The 20,489-nt window shown below is 54.4% G+C and overlaps 10 protein-coding genes across 10 annotated transcripts; 4 read left to right on the forward strand and 6 right to left on the reverse strand.

The window, feature by feature from the left end:
• Positions 1-72: 72 nt before the first annotated feature.
• INS49_008194 (uncharacterized protein) lies at positions 73-1,424 on the reverse strand (the record flags this gene model as incomplete). Its single annotated transcript, XM_043168939.1, has 2 exons — positions 73-684; positions 744-1,424. The coding sequence occupies 2 exons, from the start codon at positions 1,422-1,424 to the stop codon at positions 73-75; spliced, it is 1,293 nt and encodes a 430-aa protein (XP_043026619.1).
• Positions 1,425-3,138: 1,714 nt separating this feature from the next.
• Positions 3,139-6,095, reverse strand: INS49_008195 (uncharacterized protein; the record flags this gene model as incomplete). The annotated part of the gene is made up of 8 exons (XM_043168940.1): positions 3,139-3,557; positions 3,615-3,652; positions 3,737-3,795; positions 3,864-4,162; positions 4,238-4,424; positions 4,486-4,514; positions 4,710-5,738; positions 5,798-6,095. 8 exons carry the CDS (start codon positions 6,093-6,095, stop codon positions 3,139-3,141), a joined length of 2,358 nt encoding a protein of 785 aa, XP_043026620.1.
• Positions 6,096-6,487: 392 nt separating this feature from the next.
• On the forward strand, positions 6,488-8,353 carry INS49_008196 (uncharacterized protein; the record flags this gene model as incomplete). Its single annotated transcript, XM_043168941.1, has 3 exons — positions 6,488-6,606; positions 6,696-6,882; positions 7,091-8,353. 3 exons carry the CDS (start codon positions 6,488-6,490, stop codon positions 8,351-8,353), a joined length of 1,569 nt encoding a protein of 522 aa, XP_043026621.1.
• A 520-nt stretch (positions 8,354-8,873) lies between these two features.
• Positions 8,874-9,798, forward strand: INS49_008197 (uncharacterized protein; the record flags this gene model as incomplete). Its single annotated transcript, XM_043168942.1, has 3 exons — positions 8,874-9,102; positions 9,184-9,291; positions 9,383-9,798. The coding sequence occupies 3 exons, from the start codon at positions 8,874-8,876 to the stop codon at positions 9,796-9,798; spliced, it is 753 nt and encodes a 250-aa protein (XP_043026622.1).
• Positions 9,799-10,124: 326 nt separating this feature from the next.
• INS49_008198 (uncharacterized protein) lies at positions 10,125-11,432 on the reverse strand (the record flags this gene model as incomplete). The annotated part of the gene is made up of 3 exons (XM_043168943.1): positions 10,125-10,788; positions 10,932-11,166; positions 11,225-11,432. The coding sequence occupies 3 exons, from the start codon at positions 11,430-11,432 to the stop codon at positions 10,125-10,127; spliced, it is 1,107 nt and encodes a 368-aa protein (XP_043026623.1).
• A 495-nt stretch (positions 11,433-11,927) lies between these two features.
• Positions 11,928-12,914, forward strand: INS49_008199 (uncharacterized protein; the record flags this gene model as incomplete). The annotated part of the gene is made up of 2 exons (XM_043168944.1): positions 11,928-12,218; positions 12,297-12,914. 2 exons carry the CDS (start codon positions 11,928-11,930, stop codon positions 12,912-12,914), a joined length of 909 nt encoding a protein of 302 aa, XP_043026624.1.
• A 306-nt stretch (positions 12,915-13,220) lies between these two features.
• On the reverse strand, positions 13,221-13,837 carry INS49_008200 (uncharacterized protein; the record flags this gene model as incomplete). The annotated part of the gene is made up of 2 exons (XM_043168945.1): positions 13,221-13,557; positions 13,620-13,837. The coding sequence occupies 2 exons, from the start codon at positions 13,835-13,837 to the stop codon at positions 13,221-13,223; spliced, it is 555 nt and encodes a 184-aa protein (XP_043026625.1).
• A 596-nt stretch (positions 13,838-14,433) lies between these two features.
• Positions 14,434-14,972, forward strand: INS49_008201 (uncharacterized protein; the record flags this gene model as incomplete). Its single annotated transcript, XM_043168946.1, has 2 exons — positions 14,434-14,761; positions 14,854-14,972. 2 exons carry the CDS (start codon positions 14,434-14,436, stop codon positions 14,970-14,972), a joined length of 447 nt encoding a protein of 148 aa, XP_043026626.1.
• A 1,013-nt stretch (positions 14,973-15,985) lies between these two features.
• On the reverse strand, positions 15,986-16,936 carry INS49_008202 (uncharacterized protein; the record flags this gene model as incomplete). Its single annotated transcript, XM_043168947.1, has 1 exon — positions 15,986-16,936. One exon carries the CDS (start codon positions 16,934-16,936, stop codon positions 15,986-15,988), a length of 951 nt encoding a protein of 316 aa, XP_043026627.1.
• Positions 16,937-18,183: 1,247 nt separating this feature from the next.
• Positions 18,184-20,327, reverse strand: INS49_008203 (uncharacterized protein; the record flags this gene model as incomplete). The annotated part of the gene is made up of 2 exons (XM_043168948.1): positions 18,184-19,956; positions 20,019-20,327. The coding sequence occupies 2 exons, from the start codon at positions 20,325-20,327 to the stop codon at positions 18,184-18,186; spliced, it is 2,082 nt and encodes a 693-aa protein (XP_043026628.1).
• Between the last annotated feature and the right edge of the window lie 162 nt (positions 20,328-20,489).

The following is a 20,489-nucleotide window of genomic DNA, read 5'->3' on the forward strand; positions in this document are numbered from 1 at the left end:
CAACGGTAACTTGTGAATATGTACACGAAGAGGCTCCTTGCCAGCCCAAGCCTAACTTCACCCCAATTCAACCTAAGCCGAGGCGACAGTAGCACCGGTCAGGGTGAAGGAGTAGTCCAGGCCCTCGTTGGCCTTGCTGCCCTCCAGCTCAAACCCGTTGTACTCGAGCAGCTCCTTGGGAGTGTTGGCAACCACCAGGCTGGCCTCCTCTCCGCTGGCCACCTCAGCTGATCCAGACCCGTTGGCGAGACTGACATAGCGCACGGCATCAGCACCCTTGATGGCCAGCGTCGCCGTGAAGGCCCCGGAGGAGGTGACCTTGGCCTCGACCTTGCCGCCCTCGGCGGTCAGGGGGATGATGTTGGCGCCCATGTAGCGCGGGGCGCGGGCGGACTTGACGGCGTAGCCGTCGCCAGACGCATCGACGTTGGCGTAGTTGAAGGTGCTCTTCTGCTCCTCGAAGGCGGCCTGGGCCTGGGCGTGCCCGATGTCGACGTAGGCCATGCGCGCCCAGTAGCGGCCCACGATCTCGCCCGCCGTCGAGTTGCCGGCCACGCGCTGCAGCGCGTGCAGGGGTGTCTCGTTGCTGTTGGCCTCGTACTGCACCATCATCTGGTGCAGGGCGTCCTTGCCCAGCCCGGCGAAGTTGTCAGGGTTGTTGGTCAGGTACGTCAGAAGGGGCCACTGCGGCATACGGGGTCAGCTATTACAGTACCAAGGAGAAGCATAACATCGCCACTTACTGCCTGGTAGTAGTTGCCCGAATCGGGAGTGCCATCGACGATGACCTGGAACGAGTCACCAATGACCTTGGCAAGCTCGAGCTCGCTGCGGCCCTCCTCCTGGTTGTGCGCAGTACGCGCATCAGCGCACAGAGGGCTGGTCGAGTACGTATCGGCGACCCAGTTGGCCACCGTCTCCCACCAGGCTCCCGTGTTGGTCTGGTCGACCCACGTCTTCTGGTGGTAGTGCAGCGCGTGGCCGTACTCGTGGACCGTAACGGTCGGCGTGGCCAGGTAATCGCTGACGACCTCGAGCCAGCCCGCGCCGGGGCCAACCTCAGAGTGCATCACGCCCGCGGCGCTCTCGAGGTTGCTCACGGAGTACACGTTGGTCTTGTAGTACGGCCCGGCGTCCGTCTCGTCGTTGAACGAGAGGCCGCTCGACCGCCACCCAAGCGTGTTGACGAAGCACTCGTACGCGCCCTCCAGCATCTCCAGCGCCTTGTCCGCATCGCTGGCTCCGCTGTACACACGGAAGTGCGCAGAGTCCTTGTAGTCACTGCCACCCGGACCCGTGCTGGGCTGTGGGCTGAAGGTCGCCGGGGGCGCGGCCGCCCTCTCGACGGGGGTGCCGCGCTGGGGAAGGGCGCTGGCGCCGACGGTGAGGGCGAGGAAGACGGAGAAGAGGTCTGATCTAGCCATTGTGGATCTATTGTGTGTTTGTTTGGAGTTCGTGATGTGCTGAAAAGAACGGAATGAGCTGGGTGGAATAACCGGCCACAACAGACTAATTGTAAAAGAAAGACACAGTCTGTTGCTGCGAAGGTGATGGATAGAGCTCGATCAAGGAAACATTTCTCCCTCCACGTCCCAGGCGGTCTCATCCATTATATCTATAGCAACGACTCCATCGCCAAGCCGGCGTTTAAGGCCTTGTCCGGCAGAGGCGAAGGACCAGTGCTGTGGGTTGTTAGCTTCTCTGGCGGATATATTGTCCCTTGGCATCTCCACCGGCCTATCCAGGTGATAAAGGTAAGGAATCATGCACAATCCACTTGCATCGCTTATGCCGGTGATCCTGCGACCGCAAGGGGCTTGTGTGACAGGTATTCTCAGCCTCGGGAGACATTCTATCTGGACCGCACCGACAGTCTTGAAGAGGCAAGCCACAGCTATAAATCTCCTCCGTATTACCATAAGCACTTTTGTCCTTTCCGTGATGGCAGAAGAACACAAGCGCCGCCAGGTTGGCCCTGCTTGTTCGTTGGGCCACCAGGCGGCGTTTCGTTTCCGAGAAAGTGGGCTGCAATTTACTATGAAACAACTGCGAGAAGGCTCCAATCACAGCCTGCCAGCCCTGCCGGGCTGCCCCTGTTGCGTGCTCTTTGCGTGAATCGATCTGCAGAGGATCTGCAGACTTCCGATTGATGGAAACTGGAATCGGACTTGGGATTGTCGAGAGCCAGCCGCAGAGGCGTCGCCTACGTTGAGTGTCATCTCCAGAGAGTGATGGCATTGTCGACACTAATGCGTTGGTAAACCGCAACTCACCTGAGCAATGAACACTCAACAATTGCGACCTCATTTCAAACCCCTTCACAGCCTGCCTACTCGATTTCTGACTTTAGGAAATAAGCATAAATAAGGGGCAACTCCATCCCGACGACAGCCTCACACTACGAAATATCCCGTATAAGACCATCTTGACATCCCGTAGTGCGACCCGCCAAGGCTGAAAGGGGTTTCCTGACTAGTCAAACGACCCGCATCGTTTCCCCGTCCGTACCCCACGGGTGGACTGACGGCAATCTAAACCTAAGTATCTTTAGGCACAAGATCGAGATGACATCCTGAGAGAATGTTCTCCTGAGTTTATTATTGTGATAAAGCCTGTATGAGCTATTCTACCCGACAGCGTCCTCTATTTGGCCTAGACAGTCGGTAAAAACCTCACATTGATATAAACAAGATAGGCCTCTTGTATCGTAAAACTGAGCAGTCGCTATGCTTCTCGATACTGACTTTGTTACTCTGCCATGGTTTAGGTTAGATGACCTGTACTTGGATTAGAAACTTGCTACCTGTCATGTATTGTAAATCTATGGCGTGCTATATATGTGGAGCCGTCTACGGCCGGATTCACTGCCAATTGGGAAGCTGTGTCTTGACACGACTGCAAAATTTCGTTAAATGTGTTCTCGCCTCCTGTCTACTAGCACCAGCTGGGGCAGAGCAGAGAGTTGTTCCGGGGCCGTCAGCCTCTCAGATGAGCAACTCTAGAACCCTTGAGCAACCTTACGAAGTACGGCATGTTGTTTGAAGCCCAACCTAAGTTTTAGGCTATCACACTTTCCCGAAGGAAGTCAAGCAGACGAAAATCAACATTTGCAATCACAAAATCCAAGCGCCCCGGCAGTTATCTTAGTCTCTCTTGTCTAGCCCAAACATCATCCGGACCCAGAAATTCCTGCAGGTATCCATCGAACTTCATGACTGCAGCGACAGCATCCTGCACGTGCTTGTAGACCATCATCTGCTTTCGATATCTAGCCAAATATCTTGCCATTTGGATCGCGCTGCGGATCTGTCTTCCGTTTAGGGCGAGTTGGGCTAGGTGAGGAACGTTTGATTCAAGGTCTGCAAAATCCACACGTTCCTTGGATCGCTTGAGGACCTCGAGAAAGTTACTCCAGATTTGAACACGTTGATCCTCATCCAGATCGGCATAGCGAATCGGCAGATGGATTCTCGACTTGAAGGCCTCGTCAAATGTGGCCACGCGATTCGATGTCAGAATCAAAATGCCAGGGTAGTACTCCAGCATCCTTAGAAAGACTGGATCGATATGAGCTTAATGCGTCGTTTGCCCGAAGACAATGGGAAAAGCCATACCTGATACTATTGCATTCTGCTTCTGGTTGGGCACAGTCCTTGCTTCCAAGAAGACATCTGCTTCGTCAAGCAGTACTACTGTAATCGAGGTCAATACTCATTCATCTCCAAACAGCTCATACCAGGCTGGAGTCTCACCACATTTCCATGCCTTTCCGATCTCCAAAACGCTTTTCAGGTACTACGATGACTGGTTAGTGGACACGATACAGTAGGCTCGAGGCTGGACGCATTAGTGACAACGCATACCACTTCGACATCCTCGGGCTCCATTCCAATGTCACCGCACGTTACCCGGTACAAGGGTTTCTCTTGTGCCTCCGCGATGCTCTCAGCCGTTAGCGTCTTCCCGGTCCCTGGGCCCCCATGAAGCAAGATCAAAAGCCCTTGGCCTTTGCCGGCGATCAAGTCCGTTGCCGGAACATTATGCGCTCCATGGGAGGTAACGGCAGCCAGAAGCATCTCCTTCGTGTCTGGAGCAATCACGAGCCTATTAAAGGCGTCCTTATTCCAAGTAACCGCCGTCGTGCGATCGATTCTGATAGATCCTGGCATCTTGTCAGCCGTTGTGTTGCAAAGCTGTAATTTCGGGTTCGGATCATTGATTGCCGTTGCGTACTTACTCCAAGTCTTGGAGTCGATGTCGAATCCATAGATGTAGGGTGGTAACATAGCAAGGAAGTCGTCATCCGGTGGCTCGGTCTTGTTCATTGCTTCTTCGCCAAGATCGTCTGAAGCGTTGCTGAACACGGTCTTATCCGGGTACATCCGGCGAAGCATTGCGTAGTCCACCATGAATCGCTTCTCGGCCTAGAGCGAAATTTGTTAATTAGCAAAAGTCCTCGTTTCTGTACTGTGGTGTGTCCCTCACCTGTCCCGACATGGGCGCCTCTCCGGATTCTCGGTAACAAACAAGACTTCGCGTGCGACAGTTCCAGAATTTGTGGCCTCTGGCTATAAGCTTCTCTTTAGTCCCGAGCTCAGCGAAGCAAAGGGGATACAGGTCCAAAGAAGTGATATCGACCTCTGTCTCATCTGAGACAGAGGGCTTGGGAAACACACGCAACGGGCAAGTAGAGACAAGTTTGTGAAAACGACCGTTGAAGCCCCAGCTATATTGATCCGCGAACGAGTCGCGAGGAGCAAACCAAGGATACTCTTTGAATTTGAATACTTCCAGGACGTCTGGATCGTCGCTAACCCGGCCGACATAGAGCTCGTCCGGTCCGAAGAGCTTGGTGTCATGTTTGGGATTGATCTTGCCCCTGGACATCAGCTCGCGTGCTTCGTCCCAATCTTTGCGATGATTGGTTTCGAACCAATTGCATAGCATTTGGATGCAAGACAGGTCGGACTCGCTCACATCTGCAGAGGTTGCAATGTCCAACAGAGTTTTGTTGTGAGTGAAGAAGAAGCGGTACGGCCCTATCCACAAAGCTGGGAAGTCTACCGCCGAATAGCCCTTAAAACTCTCTGCGTGTGACTTGATAATCCCCTTGATGATGTCCTGAATGCGTTTCCCAAGAACAACCTGGACGTTCTTTGCGGGCTCGGCAAGGGGCGAATCTGCAACCAGTTTGCCGTCTCTGTACCCGACGGTTCCGTGGTAACTTGGGCCTCCGTTACAACCACAATTGTAACAATTAATTGTAGTAAAGATGATTTCCGGATTGTCTTTCAAGAAATTGGTCAAATCTTTCGGCAATCCGTGTTGACCGCGAAGGTGGTCAGAGATCAGGTCGCCTTTGAACATTCTCGGGACGTCTTTGTAATAGCTGTTCCGTCCTCGAGTGCAGTACACGAGGTGGAAATTCTTGAAGGTATCAGGTTTGGGTCGCTTTTCCTCCACAAGAGGCTCCACGACGATCGAATCTGATGGCTGATTGGTACTCGCTTCCGCAGTCCGGAGGGCGGTGTCAAGTTTATTCCTCAACATCATGTTCTCTACGCAGAGTTTCGCGATTGCCGAGAAGTAAACCTCGCTTTTATTGGTCGAATATTGATTTGGAGAAACGACTTTTGAGGTGCTGTCCGCTTGAGATGTGCCATTGAAAGCATTCATTGACAGCTTGTCATGCAAGAGGTCCTTAACACGCGCCTCAAGCTCCTTGGGGTCAATGGTCACTGCCGCATACGTCAATAAGCTGAACAATCAATGGAAGCGACTAATCGTGAAAACTCACATTTTGTGCCATCGGTGCTGATTGGCAAGACCTGGTGCTTTCTGTTTCGAGCATTCTGATTTTCGTTCTTCTTGCCACCGTCGTCATCATCGCTAGTGTCACTATAGATGCTGTACTCACTACCTCCGCTGTCCACATCTTTGTCCTTAGCAGAACGGAGATTGATCTTCTGATCCTCACTGGTGGTCTCCGTCAAATCAGCTGAGATGGTCGCGGCAGAATCCAGCCGCACAACATCCTCTGTGCCGTCAGAAATCCGGTGATTGGATACAAGATTATTGTCCGAAGTCACTTCCATCTGGGCTGGATTTGCGGCAATGCCAGATGTTGGTGGTCATGAACGTCTTGCTACAAGTTTTATTCAGAAGAGTGAACTCCGAAGGGGAGTACTGTCTTATTTGAAAATGGGGCTCTGCACCTCTTCCATTTAGGCATCACACCGGTTCCAAGATTCACTGCTTCTAAGGCGCATGCCCCACTGAAGGCAGGCATTTACTTAGCGCCTCGGAATTCCGGGGCTGAGAGGCAAACGGAGGCCTGGCAGTCAAAGTTGCTGAAAGGATATTAGGCGCGTAGCCAAACACCGCAGAGGACAAATGTAAGGTCTGTGAGGCGACATCATCTTCACATATTCGCACTTCATTCCAAATACATCTGCCGCAGGCCATCATCAATCGAATTACAGCGGGGATGGAAAAGTCTCTGGTGTCAAGTCCAGCAAGTAGTTGCATCACAAATCCCCGGACAAATGTTTCGCTCGCCACTCAGGGCTTGAACCTCGAGGCCTGGTATTTGGGCGAGTCGCAGAAGTAAGCTGATAAACTTCCCTTTTGCGTGGGGGAATCAAACGCGGAGAGTTCTACAGTTATGTTGACAGTCGCCTCCAAACAATCCGTAGAGATTCCCCGACCGAAAACATCCAGAGGGCGTTCGACCGCGCAAAACAATTCCACGAAGCCACCTTCAAGGGCAGAAACGCGAACCAATCGTGGTTGTCGACAGCGTCTTCGATGTCTGACGTTCTTGCGGTCCTCTATGAGTCCCAGAATCGGTACGACAAAATAGCTGCATGCAAATCAAAGAAGGTGAAGACCATTGGGAGATGGTGGAAAGTCGCCGCCTCAAGAATCAACCACTACAGTCAAGTAGTCGATACTTTCGTTTCCTCTCATCCGGAATATGCGGCTCTTGTCTGGGGAGCCTTTAAATTTTTATTCCAGGTAGTTTCACATCGTCAATCTCCGTGGACTACAGGAAGGTCTGAATAGCTGAGGATTTGCTTGAAATTCGCAGGTAACTTTGAATCAAGAAGAGCTTTCCCTTAAGATTGCTCAGGCTGTCGCAGAGATCGGCTCAGTGCTACCAGAAGTCAACTTTGTCGCCTGTCAGCTATATCCGGTTCAAGCGATCCAACAGACATTAGCAGACGCCTATACACACATCGTGGCTTTCTGTATACAAGCAACCAAGTGGTATCACGATGTGAGTCGGAACAGGGCAAGAAAACTCTGGCACGCCATCGCAAACCCATGGCCGCTGGAGTTCCAAGACACCAGAATCGCCATCGACACATGTTTCCGAAGACTGAGGGAACAGTCGGCCCTGGCTCATCAAACCGAGACTCGGGCGATTCATGCAAAGGTCTGCGAGGTTCTCGCCATATCAACGCATGGACATCCGAGTCTCTGTCAACCGGACCTAGGATATGATGCATCCAAGACCACGGTATACATGGAAGACACAGGATCAAGTGACGATGTCCGGATTGTCATCAACCTCGAGAGCGTTTCCGTATTCTTCGACTCTATACCAATCGACGCGAGCAGAGCTGTCAAGACCGGGCTGGTAACGCGAGACCGGCGGCGTACCCGGGGAAGTGAGCTACTTGGAGCCATCTGGGACAAGCCCGCTCTTCATAAGTGGATTTCTTCTCCCAAGTCAGCTATTCTCCGTGTCGACAGCCCGTTTGCTCGTCAAGATGCTGCCCTCGACTTTGCCCTCGACATAATTGAGATGGCACGTCTCGCAAAAATCCGTCTTGTACTATATCTAGGCGTGGATATAAACAAGGGGCCTGTCTTGATTTCAGACGTCCTGCGGTCCCTGACATTACAGATCATCGAGCAGAATCCCGACATTCTAGCCAAAGCAAGGATACAACACGAACAATTCAAGAACAGTGAGAATGTTGACGATTGGCTGCAGCTACTGGTCGCCCTTGCGTCATCTCTTCCGCGACTAGTCTTGGTGCTTGATGCCCAGGAGAACAGCACGGCCATCTTGGATGTTGTCTCCGGTCTGAAAGAGGGACTCGACGCACGCAAGGCTGACGTTTCACTGAAGGTCATGATTCTGACCCGGCAAATGTCTGAGGATACTGCATCAGCTTTATTGACGCCGTGGGCCGGCTGTTCTGGACAGCTTGTTGTCTGCAACAGTCGAGGGCTCGACCGGCGCCCTGTGAGATATTCGTCGAGAGGCCCTCCTCGAGGCTCTAAGTCTAGTGATGAGGGGCCTGATCAAGCGAAGAGGTTGCTCCTTGCTGCATGGTCTTAGCTACTCAGACAGTCGCTAATGTTCGAATGCCCCGGGTACACGGTAGAAACTAAAAATTCAAGATCCACCTGCGAAAGGCTCGAGGAAGAAGATCCGTACTTTTCGGCTTGTAATTTTTTTGAGATAAGAGTGGTCAGCAGGCGCTCAATGAAAGTGCCTGGTGGGTGGAATAGAAGGGGGTCTGCAAGGTAGTGATACATCAGTCAGGGTAAGAGAGGGCATCTGCAACCACGTTCCCTCCCCACCGACGCGAGGATTTAGTACCAAGGAAGCAAAAGTAGTCGGATCACTGAAATTAGAAATCAGCAAGATGATCACTTACTATAATATAGTATTATATCTGTTGTACATATGAGTAACGCTTGGTGTTTGTATTTGTAAGTATTAATCATTTTCACAGCTAGGCATTTCTGGCCTGGGCAGGTACCTCGGTAGTGATCCTAAGCCTAATTGGACCTTCCCCTGGTGAAGTTGTGAGCAGACATGCAGCACTCACCCCACATTCAGTCACTCGTTGATGATGGCGGGGCAGGTCTGGAAGGCAGAGGGGAGCAACCCCTCAATAGTCAACATTGTACATCGCCTTGCATCCAAGCACAAGCTCCCCACCACAAAGCGCACACGACCTCTCCACTCCACGGTTCTCTTCAAGAACCATCTCTTCAATTATACACTGTTTGCTGTTGCTATGGCCGACGCTGAGACTGCACCGGCTGAGCCACAAGCTTTGAGCGTCCTGTATTGCGGTGGTACGTTCAATGCCGCCAACCTCTCTGTCCCCCCTCCATATATGGCCCCCCACCATCCGTGGCTAACATGATGCACAACAGTCTGCACCCTTCCCCCAGAGTACTGCGAGTATGGGGGCACGGTAAAGAAATGCCAGGAGTGGCTCCAGAAGAACCACAAGGACCTGTACGAGACAATATGGTCACCTGGTACGAGAATTCCACTCCTCCGCTTTGCGCCTGCGTCGCTCTATACCTGCATACAACAGATAACCTGACCATCCCCACTCCCAACACACAGAAGCCCTAGCAGCCTCCACAGCCAACCTCTCGGTCGAGGCTCAGAAGCGCGCCGAGAAGGATGCCCTGAAGAAGACGGCCAAGGCCGAGGCCGCCGAGCAGAAGCAGGCCGACAAGCGCGCCGCAAGCGTCGTCACCATCAAGCGAATCGAGCGCAACAAGCGCAAGTACGTCACGGCCGTCTCGGGGCTCGAGGCCTTCGACCTCGACCTCAAGAAGGTCGCCAAGGAGTTCGGCAAGAAGTTCGCCACCGGTTCCAGCGTCACCAAGACTCCGTCGGGGGGCGAGGAGATCGTGGTGCAGGGCGACGTGAGCGACGAGATCGAGGACTTTTTGAACGAGAAGTACAAGCAGATACCCGAGGACAACATCGAGTTTGTGGATGACAAGAAGAAGAAGTCGGCAAGCGCTGCCTAGACGCTGGAGCAGGAGCAAGGTATATTCAGCCACGACAGGGGTGGGGAGGGGAGCGAAATTCAACGAGTTCGCCATGCAGACACGCACGCGCACTACATTATCTTGATGAGCACGGCCGGTGACGGTCTTGTGTGATGCTTGCTGGGAACTAAAGACAGGCACTCGAAAAGCAGAACAGACTGCCGCAATAGCCTCAAACAATCCCAATGACGCAACGCCCTCCTGAACACCCTGCTATTCCCGGTCATTGCACGACTTCAAAAAAAGGTGACTCTTCTGTGGTACCATCCGTTTCCCCTTCCTGCGCGACTCCGTGTCCAATTTGCTCAACTTCTATTCCTTAGAACTCTACCTGTGGCTGTAGAAGCCGGCGTTGTCGATTTCGCAGCTGCGGCTTTCTTCGTCGTCCCAGCCCCAGCGACGCCTCTCCTGATCGTGCCCATCACTGTCCGTTTTGTGGCCGGCGCGGGCGCCGTCTCCTTCGTCGCAGCCTGGGCCGCTCTTCCCGTCCCCTTCTTGACGACCGTCGACGTGCTGCTCTCACTAGACTCGCTGATGCCGCTAACTCTCCGCGCCGTCTTGGATGCCGCCGTATTCGTGGTCGCACCGGTCGCTGGTTTCCTCCCTCTTGTCGATCCACCAGTTGAACTTGCAGCAGTGGAGGTAGACGCAGTCTGCTTCCGTCCCGTTGCAGCTGTGCGTGTTGACCGAGCCTTCTCTGCGAGGTTGCTGAAGAGGTTGGACGAGCTGTGCTGTTTTGTAGGCGAGGATGGACCAGCCACAGTGTTTAGACCAGGTCGTGACATGAAAGACTTGCCACCTGGTGTGGTGCGAGGAAGGGTGCGAATATTAGACGATGCCGGCGACAGCACCCTGGACGCCTTGGTCGATTCCGCAGGAGGGGGCGGATGACCACGGGTCCTCTTTTTGGGCTGCTCTAGCTCTGCGGACTCGTTTTCGTTCTCCTTGCCAGCCCCCGATATTTGATCACTTTGCAGGTCAGCACGCATTCAAACCTCGAAGAGAAAGTCCTGTACCTAGTCCGTTTGGGTGGCCGTCCAGGCCCTCGTTTAGTTGTGGTGGTGGCGGTAGTGGTGGTAGTGTGAGAGGTCGCTTGAGAGATTGGGCGAGACCCAGGGGTGTCTTTTGCCGGTACTGGCGGTGGACGGGAGACTGAAGATGGGAAAGCGGAAGCGGTGGGCTTCGACAGTTGAGGATGCTGACCATTCTTATGCTTGTCTGCCAGGTCTCCCATCTTCGATTTCCTCAACGCCATGGGAATGCGATTAACGCGAATTTCGATACGTGTTCGAAGACCTTGGGCCTGGAGATTGTACTGCGCACGAAGCTTCCGGGCGCGTTCCGTGACTATTGACGCGTTAGAATCGTCCCCCTGAGCGCGGCGTTGTAGGACGCGACTACATACTCTCGAGCTGGAGGTTGTCGACGAGGGCCTGTTTTTGGCTTATTGAGATTCCTGTGGCCTGCTTTTTGCGTGGGATCTCCTGAGCAGCAGAAGAGCTGCCCGCCTTTGTCGCGATCGTCTGTTCCGGCGCGCCATGCGCGTTCTCGACCCGGCCAGCGGCGGGCGCAGACTCACCCGGCTGCCCCTTTGTGCGTCCAGAGTGTGTCATTTTGTCAGAACCCCCAAATTTGAGTGCGCAGTAATGAAACAACGGGAACGAAGTTATGCGGGTTTGGCCGGAATGTTTGTAGTGTTGATGCAATTGCGGATCGGGGTTGAGATACTGGACTAGGAAACAAAGTAAACAAAAGGCGTGGAGCTTCAGCTCTAACCCGCATTGCAGAACAGACAGGGGAGCTGGGGCGCTAAGAGGAAATGTGGGGCTCGAGCTTGGTTGTCACTGCCTGCCGACGCTTGTGACGCCAGCCAGCCCTGTAGGCTGAACCCGACTTACGAATTGATACTAAGTAGCCAGCTTCCTTCTCTACCCTGAACCGCATCTTATCACGGACCCCAGCCTTTCCCTGCGCTCGTCACCTACCGCGACGTCCATCATCGACTTTCGACCCCATTTCCAGACGCCTTGCCACTGAGAGACTCTCAACTACCAACCTCACCCATCCCCAGTCCTCGGCGGTGATCTCTCGCCGGACACATAGTCAAGATGGTTCTCGAAGCGGTCATGATCGTTGTCGACAACAGCGAAAGCAGTCGCAACGGAGACTATGCCCCCAACCGGTTCGGTGCGCAACGGGACGCCGTTAATATCCTCTTCCAGTCCATCACGACGAGCAACCCGGAGTCCTCGGTCGGCCTCATGAGCATGGGTGGCAAGGGCCCAGAGGTGCTCAGCACATTGACCACGGAGCAAGGCCGCATCCTCGAGGGTCTGCACAGGACGCAGAAGAAGATCGGCGGGGAGGCCAACCTAGCAACGGGTATTCAAGTCGCAAGTGTATGTGCTACCTACTTGACCCCACTCCAGCTCTAGTGAGGCTCTCGAGGAAGATGAACTAACCCCAATGAACCACAGCTCGCACTGAAGCACCGACAAAACAAGACCCAACGGCAGCGCATCGTCGCCTTCGTCTGCTCGCCCACCAAAGACTCGGAGAAGACCCTCACGACCCTGGCCAAAAAGCTCAAGAAGGTCAACACCTCGGTTGACTTCGTCTTGTTCGGCGAGCTGGAGGGCAGTGAGACACACGAGAAGCTTACCAAGTTCAACGAGCACGTAAAGTCCGGCGAGGGCTCCCACCTCGTCACCATCCCTGCAGGCACCGGTCTTCTCAGTGACCAGCTTGTCAGCTCGCCCATAATGCACGGAGAGGGTGCTGCAGGTGGTGCCGGAGCTAGCGGCGAAGGCGGCGGTGACTTCGGGGAGTTCGGCTTTGACCCCAACAACGATCCCGAACTGGCGCTTGCGCTGCGTATGTCTATGGAGGAGGAGCAGGCCCGGAGAGACAGGCAAGCACGAGAGGAGGCCGATGCGGCGCAGAAGGCATCGCTGGACTCGGTGAAAGAGGAGGACGAGTCATCAAAGCCCCTTCTGGACAAGAATGGCGAGCCGAGTGGAAGCGGGAGTGGCTCAGGTTCCAAGGACGAGAAGAAGGACGGAGACAAGAGTGGCGATAAGATGGACACCTCTTGATCCGCCTCTGTCATCAGATTTGGACTTGCTTAGAGAACGGGCGCTTAGATCATGGGCCGACCGACACGAGACGTAGACAGCAGCGAATTAGCTGGCAAATGGATCCTCGTCTGTGCCTGGTGGCACAGTGTCGTTACGACACGATGTACAAGAGTAGACATGAATGAGAATCAATTTCTTCAAGGGTATTCTAGCTCAAATTTGACTTGATGCCAAAGCACTGTAATGCCGCACATCATAAACTCCACCAACGCCGTCTCCCATCGCATTCGCCGCCTCCACTCTAGCCTGACAACTTCCCGGGCCTTACCGGTTGTTGATCTCTCTGATATAGGAGTTCAGTTTCCGGTCAAACATCTCACAGCGAATGGGCATCTCCAGCTGGTAGAAAGGGTTCTTCATGACGTAGTCGGAATACAGCTCGTAGATCCGCCTCGTGGTCACATCCACGTTCGCCTGGGTGTTGTCAGTGTACAAGAGGAACTTGGTGCCCGTCATGGTGTTGAAGCACTGTAGGCGGAAGTTCTCCGTCTCCATGACCTCGAGCCCAGACGGAGGCTCTGGCCGGGTGGGGATCCCGTTTGCAGACGGAGGCAGCGGGGGCTGCTTGACGGGGTTGAGGCGGGATGTGATGGCGTGGACACTAGGACGCGCGCACTGTCAGTGAGGGTTTCCCGGTGTAGTCACGAGGTCCAGTCCTCATACCCGTGGAAGGTTCCTGCTATGACCAGGTAGTCGTTTGAGCTGAGCTGGTTCAGCCCGCCCTCTTGGAATGTCCGGTTGAAGATGAGGCCACCTGCCTTGTTGATGATCATGAGTGCAAAGACGGTCCTGGAAACGTCCTCAGTTAGTGGGCAAGAGCAGAATCCGTTTATGAGATGCTCACATATTCGGCGAACGGGTCCCCAGCCAACCCTGAGCATGTGAAGGAGGCTTCTGGACAGCTGGCTCACGAAAGGGGGACAGCTGGTTTCCTAAAACTGGGATCTCGACTGCTCTCTTGAGGGGGATATTCACAAGTCGAAGAAAAAAGGGTGCCCCTGAACACTTGTGTATGTCACTGTGTACTCATATGAGAACAAATAGTCGGAAGATGAGAGAGAAGGTGCCAGTGTTGAGACAATGCAAGTGCTTATCGTACTGTGTTTCCACGGGGTAAGACTCCAGGCGAGGTACCTCTCGCTGGGTACCTGGCATTCACTGAAAGCACGCTAAAATGGCCTCCCGCTCTGGCTCTGAGCCTCAAGTTCCTATTTTCCACCCTGCTCTTGTTTCCCCAATCGCGAATCAAAGACACCCATCAACAAGCCAAATGCGGCCACGCTGAACCAGTAGACGATACCTCACAAGCCTTCCATCGCCAGATTTAGCATTAGCAATCAAGTTACCGCTGTCCTGAGTGACACATCCTCCCACCTCTCGGGCACCGAGGGTCTCCACCCCCTCCCATCCACCGACCTGTACTCCCTTTCCCACTCCACACCGATCGAAAACCCTCGCGCGCAACCTGACCGCCGCCATGGACCAGCACGCCCGACCCCGCCGCCAGCAGACGTCGCGACCCAAGCCCCTGCCCCCGGGCGACGAGGACGTCAGCACGGACGTGATCCTCGGCGAGTTCCAGGACGTCGACACGCTGACGCTGTCCGAGGCGTCGCTCGTCATCAACGCGCTCGTCGCGAAGCGGCGCAACGACCGCAAGGGCTTCCAGGAGACCGAGATCCTCGCCCAGACCGTCGACTACCTCGACGCCTTTGCGCGCTTCAAGCAGAAGGAGAACGTCGAGGCTGTCGAGCGCCTGCTCAGCTCGCACAAGAACCTGAACAAGTTCGAGCGGGCGCAGATCGGTATGGAGATGACCGGCTTTTGATTCACGGGCGTCGCAGGGGGGCAATTCTGGCGAGGGAACACGTGTGCTGATGCGCCTTTCACTATCTAGGTTCGCTCTGTTGCGACAGCGCTGAGGAGGCCAAGACCCTGATCCCGTCCATCGCGAACAAGATCGACGACGATGTCCTCCAAGACCTGCTCGACCAGATGGCTAAGCTACAAGGGTGAGCGGGCAGGCGGGCTTACGTGCGACTACGCTTGCGACGATATCTGGTATCGCTTCTAGGGGCTAGATGAAGGCACACCACGGCCTGAAACATGGGAGACCACGACGTGACGAAAAGCGACCTCGCAGGTAGGATGGAACCGCTGTCGGACAGAATTCAGCAAGGTAGGGCAACGCGTGGGAAAGGTGGCCGAAGGAATTGGCAATCTAGAGACAAGAGTGGGAAAAAAAAAAAAAAAAAAAAAAAAAAAAAAAGGCTACGGTTACGGTAAGGGGACAAAAGAGCAGCTAGACTGATTGACAGCGAGCTCTGCTTGAATTTGAAGCATTGGCCGGCGTCATAGGTGAGGGTGGATCAAATCATTTGCACTTGTTTTTTCTCCTGAATTTTCTCTTCCTGTTATGTTCTATACCCCGAGACGAGGCGGAGACGGGAAAAGACCAAAATGGACCCTCGATCAGTATCCCAGAGCATCGCCAAAAAGAATTTATCGCGACATTAACAACTCAGATGCGTGCTGACTGGCATTCATAGTCGCTTATGCGATCCGGCAATATTCACCCTGCCCTGCGCAAGTTGCTTCAATTCCAAAAATGATGTGTCCTTTAGACCACCGTTCACTAATACCAGTCTTGTGCGACTGACTCCGGGTGTCTCTCGTTTCAACCAGTCACTGTTTAATTGTTCATGGAGTGTGGGTATAATTCTTTTTGTTAATCGCACTTGGCAGCAACCCTGAAGAGATACGGCTCAATGGCTCGATTAGGTATCTTGGTTGCCCTGTCCGTTTTCCCTGGTATCGAATCCAACGCCTGCACGAGCCTGCAGTTCCCAAAGAGGAACGTTATAGCAGACATTTGGGCCTCGCCCTTTCCTCAGCAAGTCACACTCCCTGCCACAACACCTTTACTCCAGCCAATGCTTAACGCCCAATCTAGTAGTCACCACAATGTGTGATTAAGGGCTTGTCACTCCCTCCAGTCTTGTTCTCCACATACATCAGCCACGTGCTGCTCATCCCCCTTGGTTACTATTCGAGCCAGGCCGTGAGCCATCGCGACTCCGAGGTGGCGCAGAGAGCCCGTGGAACGCCGCAGGCCCTTCCCTAAATATGGCCCACGAGGCGTCTATCTCCGCCGTCGTCCGCCTCTGGGAGACGTCGAAGATCGACTCCACGGGCGACGCCGACCTGCTGTTCGGCTGAGCGCCCTGTTGTGTTGCCCCAGCTGCCGCGGGCTCTCCTGACGTCCCGCCCCTAACCTCAGTCGAATTCCCCAGCGCGCGGCTCAGCGCAGCCTCGCGGGCGTGCCGCCATACCGTCGGAGCTGGCGCAGCCGTGTTGGTGGCGCGGGGACTGGGCGCCTTATCTGAGAGGCCCGCCTCGGCGAATGACTCGCGCCACGGCCGCGAGGACGTCGGGGCCGGTGGTGTTGGCTTGTCGGTGTTGGGCGACGCCAGGACGAGGGAGTTGGGTTGTTGTTTCCGCGGCAGGTAGAACGCCGTAGCTCTCAGGCTTCTCATCGGGAGGATGGGCTCTTCGTCCCCGACGTCCTGTGACTGTCGGCGCCGCCAGAGCAGGAAGATAACGAGGGCCATCATGAGGGCGAGGACTGTGAAGCCGACGGTGAGACCGACTATGAGCCCAACTGGGTTGATTTGCTTGGTTGAGGAGGAGGAAGATGAAGATGGTGATGACGAGCTTGGCGATGAGGAAGGAGGCAGGGAGAAGATGGTTGAGATGGTGGCGGTAGTTGTTGTCGGTGAGGGTAGATGTGTCGTGGGGACGATGACAGTGACTGTCCGAGAAGTCGACAAATTTGTGAAGGACGCGGCGTTCGTGGAGAATGGGCGTGCTGTTGGCTCTGGTGTTACCACGGGCGCGTTGGATGACGTTGAAAACCCCGGCCGGTTTTCGGAAGGGCACGCAATTGGCAACCTGCGAGGAAGAAGCAAGGACGGACCCATTGTCGACGTGTGCTGCTTGGATTGCGACGAGGTGAGGTTCTTGGCGGCGAAGATGGGAAGGTGCGTGATGGTGGACGAGTCTTATAAGGGACGACACGAACAGCTCGAGGTTGAGGTGTTGGAGCAGAGAGGGCGGTGCAAGGGACCTCCCAAAGAAGCGTGACGATGACATGCAATCAGTCATGAAGAATCGCGACGCGGTCCCAAAGAAGAAGTGACGAAACGACAGATATCAGATGCTCGCCCAATTGAGGAGAATCCCAAGACAGGTTCATCCACGGGTCAGAACGAAGATCAATTCAAAGCCCGGCTGCCTCATAGTAGAGACGAAAGGGCTTGGATATCAGAGGGAGGCGTCCACCAGAGGGACCAATCTTCTTCCCTAGGCGTCATGCCGCGCACTTCAACCGGGAGGCTCAACACGATGCTCTGGACCCCTCTGTGGCCTTTTTGGCAGCCCATCCTTGATCAGACGACATTCGACTGGGGTTGAATCTTTGGTAGACGTCCTGTCGGTCCCTTCGGTTCGGAACGGCGGTGTATTTGCTGAAGCTCACATGTTTCGAGAGCGGATAATCCGAGCCATCAAAAACCGAGCTTGGCCTACACGTCAGTCACCCATCTCAAATCATGTCACCCGCAGATGCACGAGATCTGGCACACGAGATCTGGCACGGGTGCGGGCCTGTTCCCCAGAGATCTCATTTTGGAAGTATGTTTAGGCTCATGCCGGTGACAGGGAGACTAGCTCGCGACTGACACTCTCAAAAAGGGTATTATCACGAGTCCTCTATTCAGCCGAGCAGCCAATTGGATTCGTGATCTGCCCCCAGTTCCACGGTTCGCTGCCGGCTGGATGATACGCATGTCGTGGTTTCATTCCCCCAGGGCCCTGTCTGCCTGTCTGTCCCCCCCCCCCGGTCCCCGCGATCCCCTCCGCGGGCTGTCAAGATCTGATCTAGCCAGATCGAACATGGGTGAACCATGCCCCAACCTTCAGCCTCAACCCATCCCTTTCTCGGAATGCCTTGCCGTCACGGTTACATCGCGGGGTCAGTTTTCGAACCAGTGTGACGAGCCGCCCCGAGTCAGAAGCTCGGTGGTTCGTCAATTCCCGCACTCTCTCGGCCGGTTCCCGTTCATGCGTGTCCTCACGGTAGTTGGGATGGAGGCCGCTTTAGTATATGATTTCCTGCCAACTACCCCTGCATATGCGGCCGCCGCTCTGGATTTATATCGATAAAGTTTCACAGCTTCTCGAGCAGTATCCTTGACCCCGAGTTTCCAGCTGCTGGCGGCTTCTTCCCTTGTCGACCCTTCTTTTGCTTGCCTGCTCCTTGTTTCTCGGCATCATTCCCCGCATCAGGTTTGATTACAGGAGTGGTTGCTGCTTTTTCGAGCTCCGCCCTGTTCTTCTTGAGTACCTTTCTGATCTTCTCCTTCTGGGAGAAGCTCTCTGATTCCAGCAGGGCCACGATAACGAAGGAGCTTCGCCCGGTGGACCAGGCCACCATGTGATCCTTGATGACGGGGTAGAGGATGTTTGCGAAGTCCAGAGGTGGCTCTACCAGCTTGATGCTCTTGGTTGCTTTGTCAAAACGCCCACCCTGGATTAGCGTCTTGTACATCCTTTCCGCCCAAGCCGTCTGCGCTGGATGAGGGTATGCTGAAGAATAGATCTCTTCGGTGTCTTCTGACGCTGACGGATCTCCTGCTGCTGCCTCAGCGACTGCCTGCAAGGCCGAGGTCTTGTTTCCAACTGCGCCTAGTAGCACATCTGCCACAAACTGGCTGCCGAATGAGGTCGACACAAGGTCTTTGGCGGACGTCGCGACAGCTTCTAACAAAGCTGGGGACATTGCAGTGACCAACTCCTTGCGCCGTACCTCGGCATCCTTTTTGCTGGTGGACTGCCGGATCTCGTGGATCTCATTCAGGATGTCCAGGTCTCCCTGATGACTCAAAGGAAACAATGCCTTGGAGGTGCCCTCGAACGGGTAGAGAAGGGTGATCCTCGCATTGAGATCGTTGGCGCCAAAGATGACGTTATGTTTCTCCTCATTCTTGCCCAGAACCTCGGGAAATATCGTCTTGGACGTGAGCACAGTGTCGTCTACCACATCGTAGGCTGTGAGTATAATCCGGTGCCCGAACTGATCGCCAGCCATGGCTTCGTAGGTGTCCTTGTAGAGCCTAAGATACTGCTTCCTGTCCTTGGCGTTTCCGTGAGCGAGGAGAAGACAGGCGAGTCTTGAACCGGATTTTGTGAAAGCCATATTCTTCAGGAGGTCTCCTGATTCGTCGTCCTTGATCTTCTGCACAAATTCTGTCTGTTCCTCACTGCCGGCCTTCAGGTTCAAGAAGCACTGCAACATAGCGTCGTGAAGCATGGTGAAGCCGTTCATCTTTTTCTGGACCAGCTGGTCGATCATACCCAAGAGATGCTTGATGATAGGTCCGCGTTTTTCAGGATTCTCCTCCAGGATCTGGGTCAATTCGGCGGTTTCGGTCTTGTCGCCGTCCTTCCTGAAAAGCGAGAATTCAGGACCATACCACTCACGCAGTATGGTTGCTTTCTGCTCCTTGGTCGCAACACCACGGTAGATGTCGTCGAGGATCCAGCCAGCCTCAGGGTGGTTGATGAGCTTCCTGACCTTGCCGTAGAATTCAGGAATGATCATGTCCCGGATTTCTGGATCGTTCTGGACCAGCATCTTGCCAATGAGGAACTTGGCATATCTGCTCTCGGCCAGCTGGGCATAGGTTCCCTGAAGCTCTTGCGTAATCGTTTTGCGCTGTTCCGTCTTCGCGTATTTGAGGGCAGTCTGGACAGCACGCACGGCGTCATGCTTGAGAACGAAGTCCTTGACACGGCCAGTTATGATTTCGAATAATTCGTCAACCAATTGCTGCCTCTCTTCCTTTGGCACATGGGACTTTCGTCGCAGGCGCTCCCAGATCTTCTTGGCCCTCTGCAGCTCGTCGGCGAGAGGGCGTGCAGCCTTCCGCTCCTTGGCCAGCTGTTTCTGTTTGATGTGCGATTCTCTCGACGTTTCGCCACCTGACATGAATTCATTAGAACCGCAAAGGTGCAAGCCAAAGCGTCAAGATAGGGCCTACTTCGCTCGTGCTTCTTGTCTGTCACGTCGTTGCTTCCAGGTTTCTCTGATCCTTTGGCCTGCTTCGCCTTCTTCTTTGCAGGAAGCTCGGCACCACCATCATCTCCATCGGACAAGTCGTCGTCGCTGCTGTCGTCCGAGGCATCCTCGTTTTTGAAAAGCTTCCTTGTCGAGTTAGGTCCTTCTTTCTTCACTTCGAACTTCTTAACTTTCTTCTCCGGGGCCTCGGCCGCCTTGCGTTTGTCGCCAGCTTTTGCGCTTTTTGTTGCCATTGTTGCGTGCCGGTGTGAGTGGTCTCAGTGGATGGACTGGATGGGGGGATCTGAGATCGGGCGAAATTTTCTAGATAGTAGGGAGATCGGATTCTGCCGAGAGACCCTGTTCATTACTTTTGGGCGGTGAGCTCTTATCTTATCTCTTTTCTGCGCCGGTGT

Source organism: Diaporthe citri (assembly GCF_014595645.1).
Source record: "Diaporthe citri strain NFHF-8-4 chromosome Unknown scaffold_3, whole genome shotgun sequence".
NCBI classification, from domain to species: Eukaryota; Fungi; Ascomycota; class Sordariomycetes; order Diaporthales; family Diaporthaceae; genus Diaporthe; species Diaporthe citri.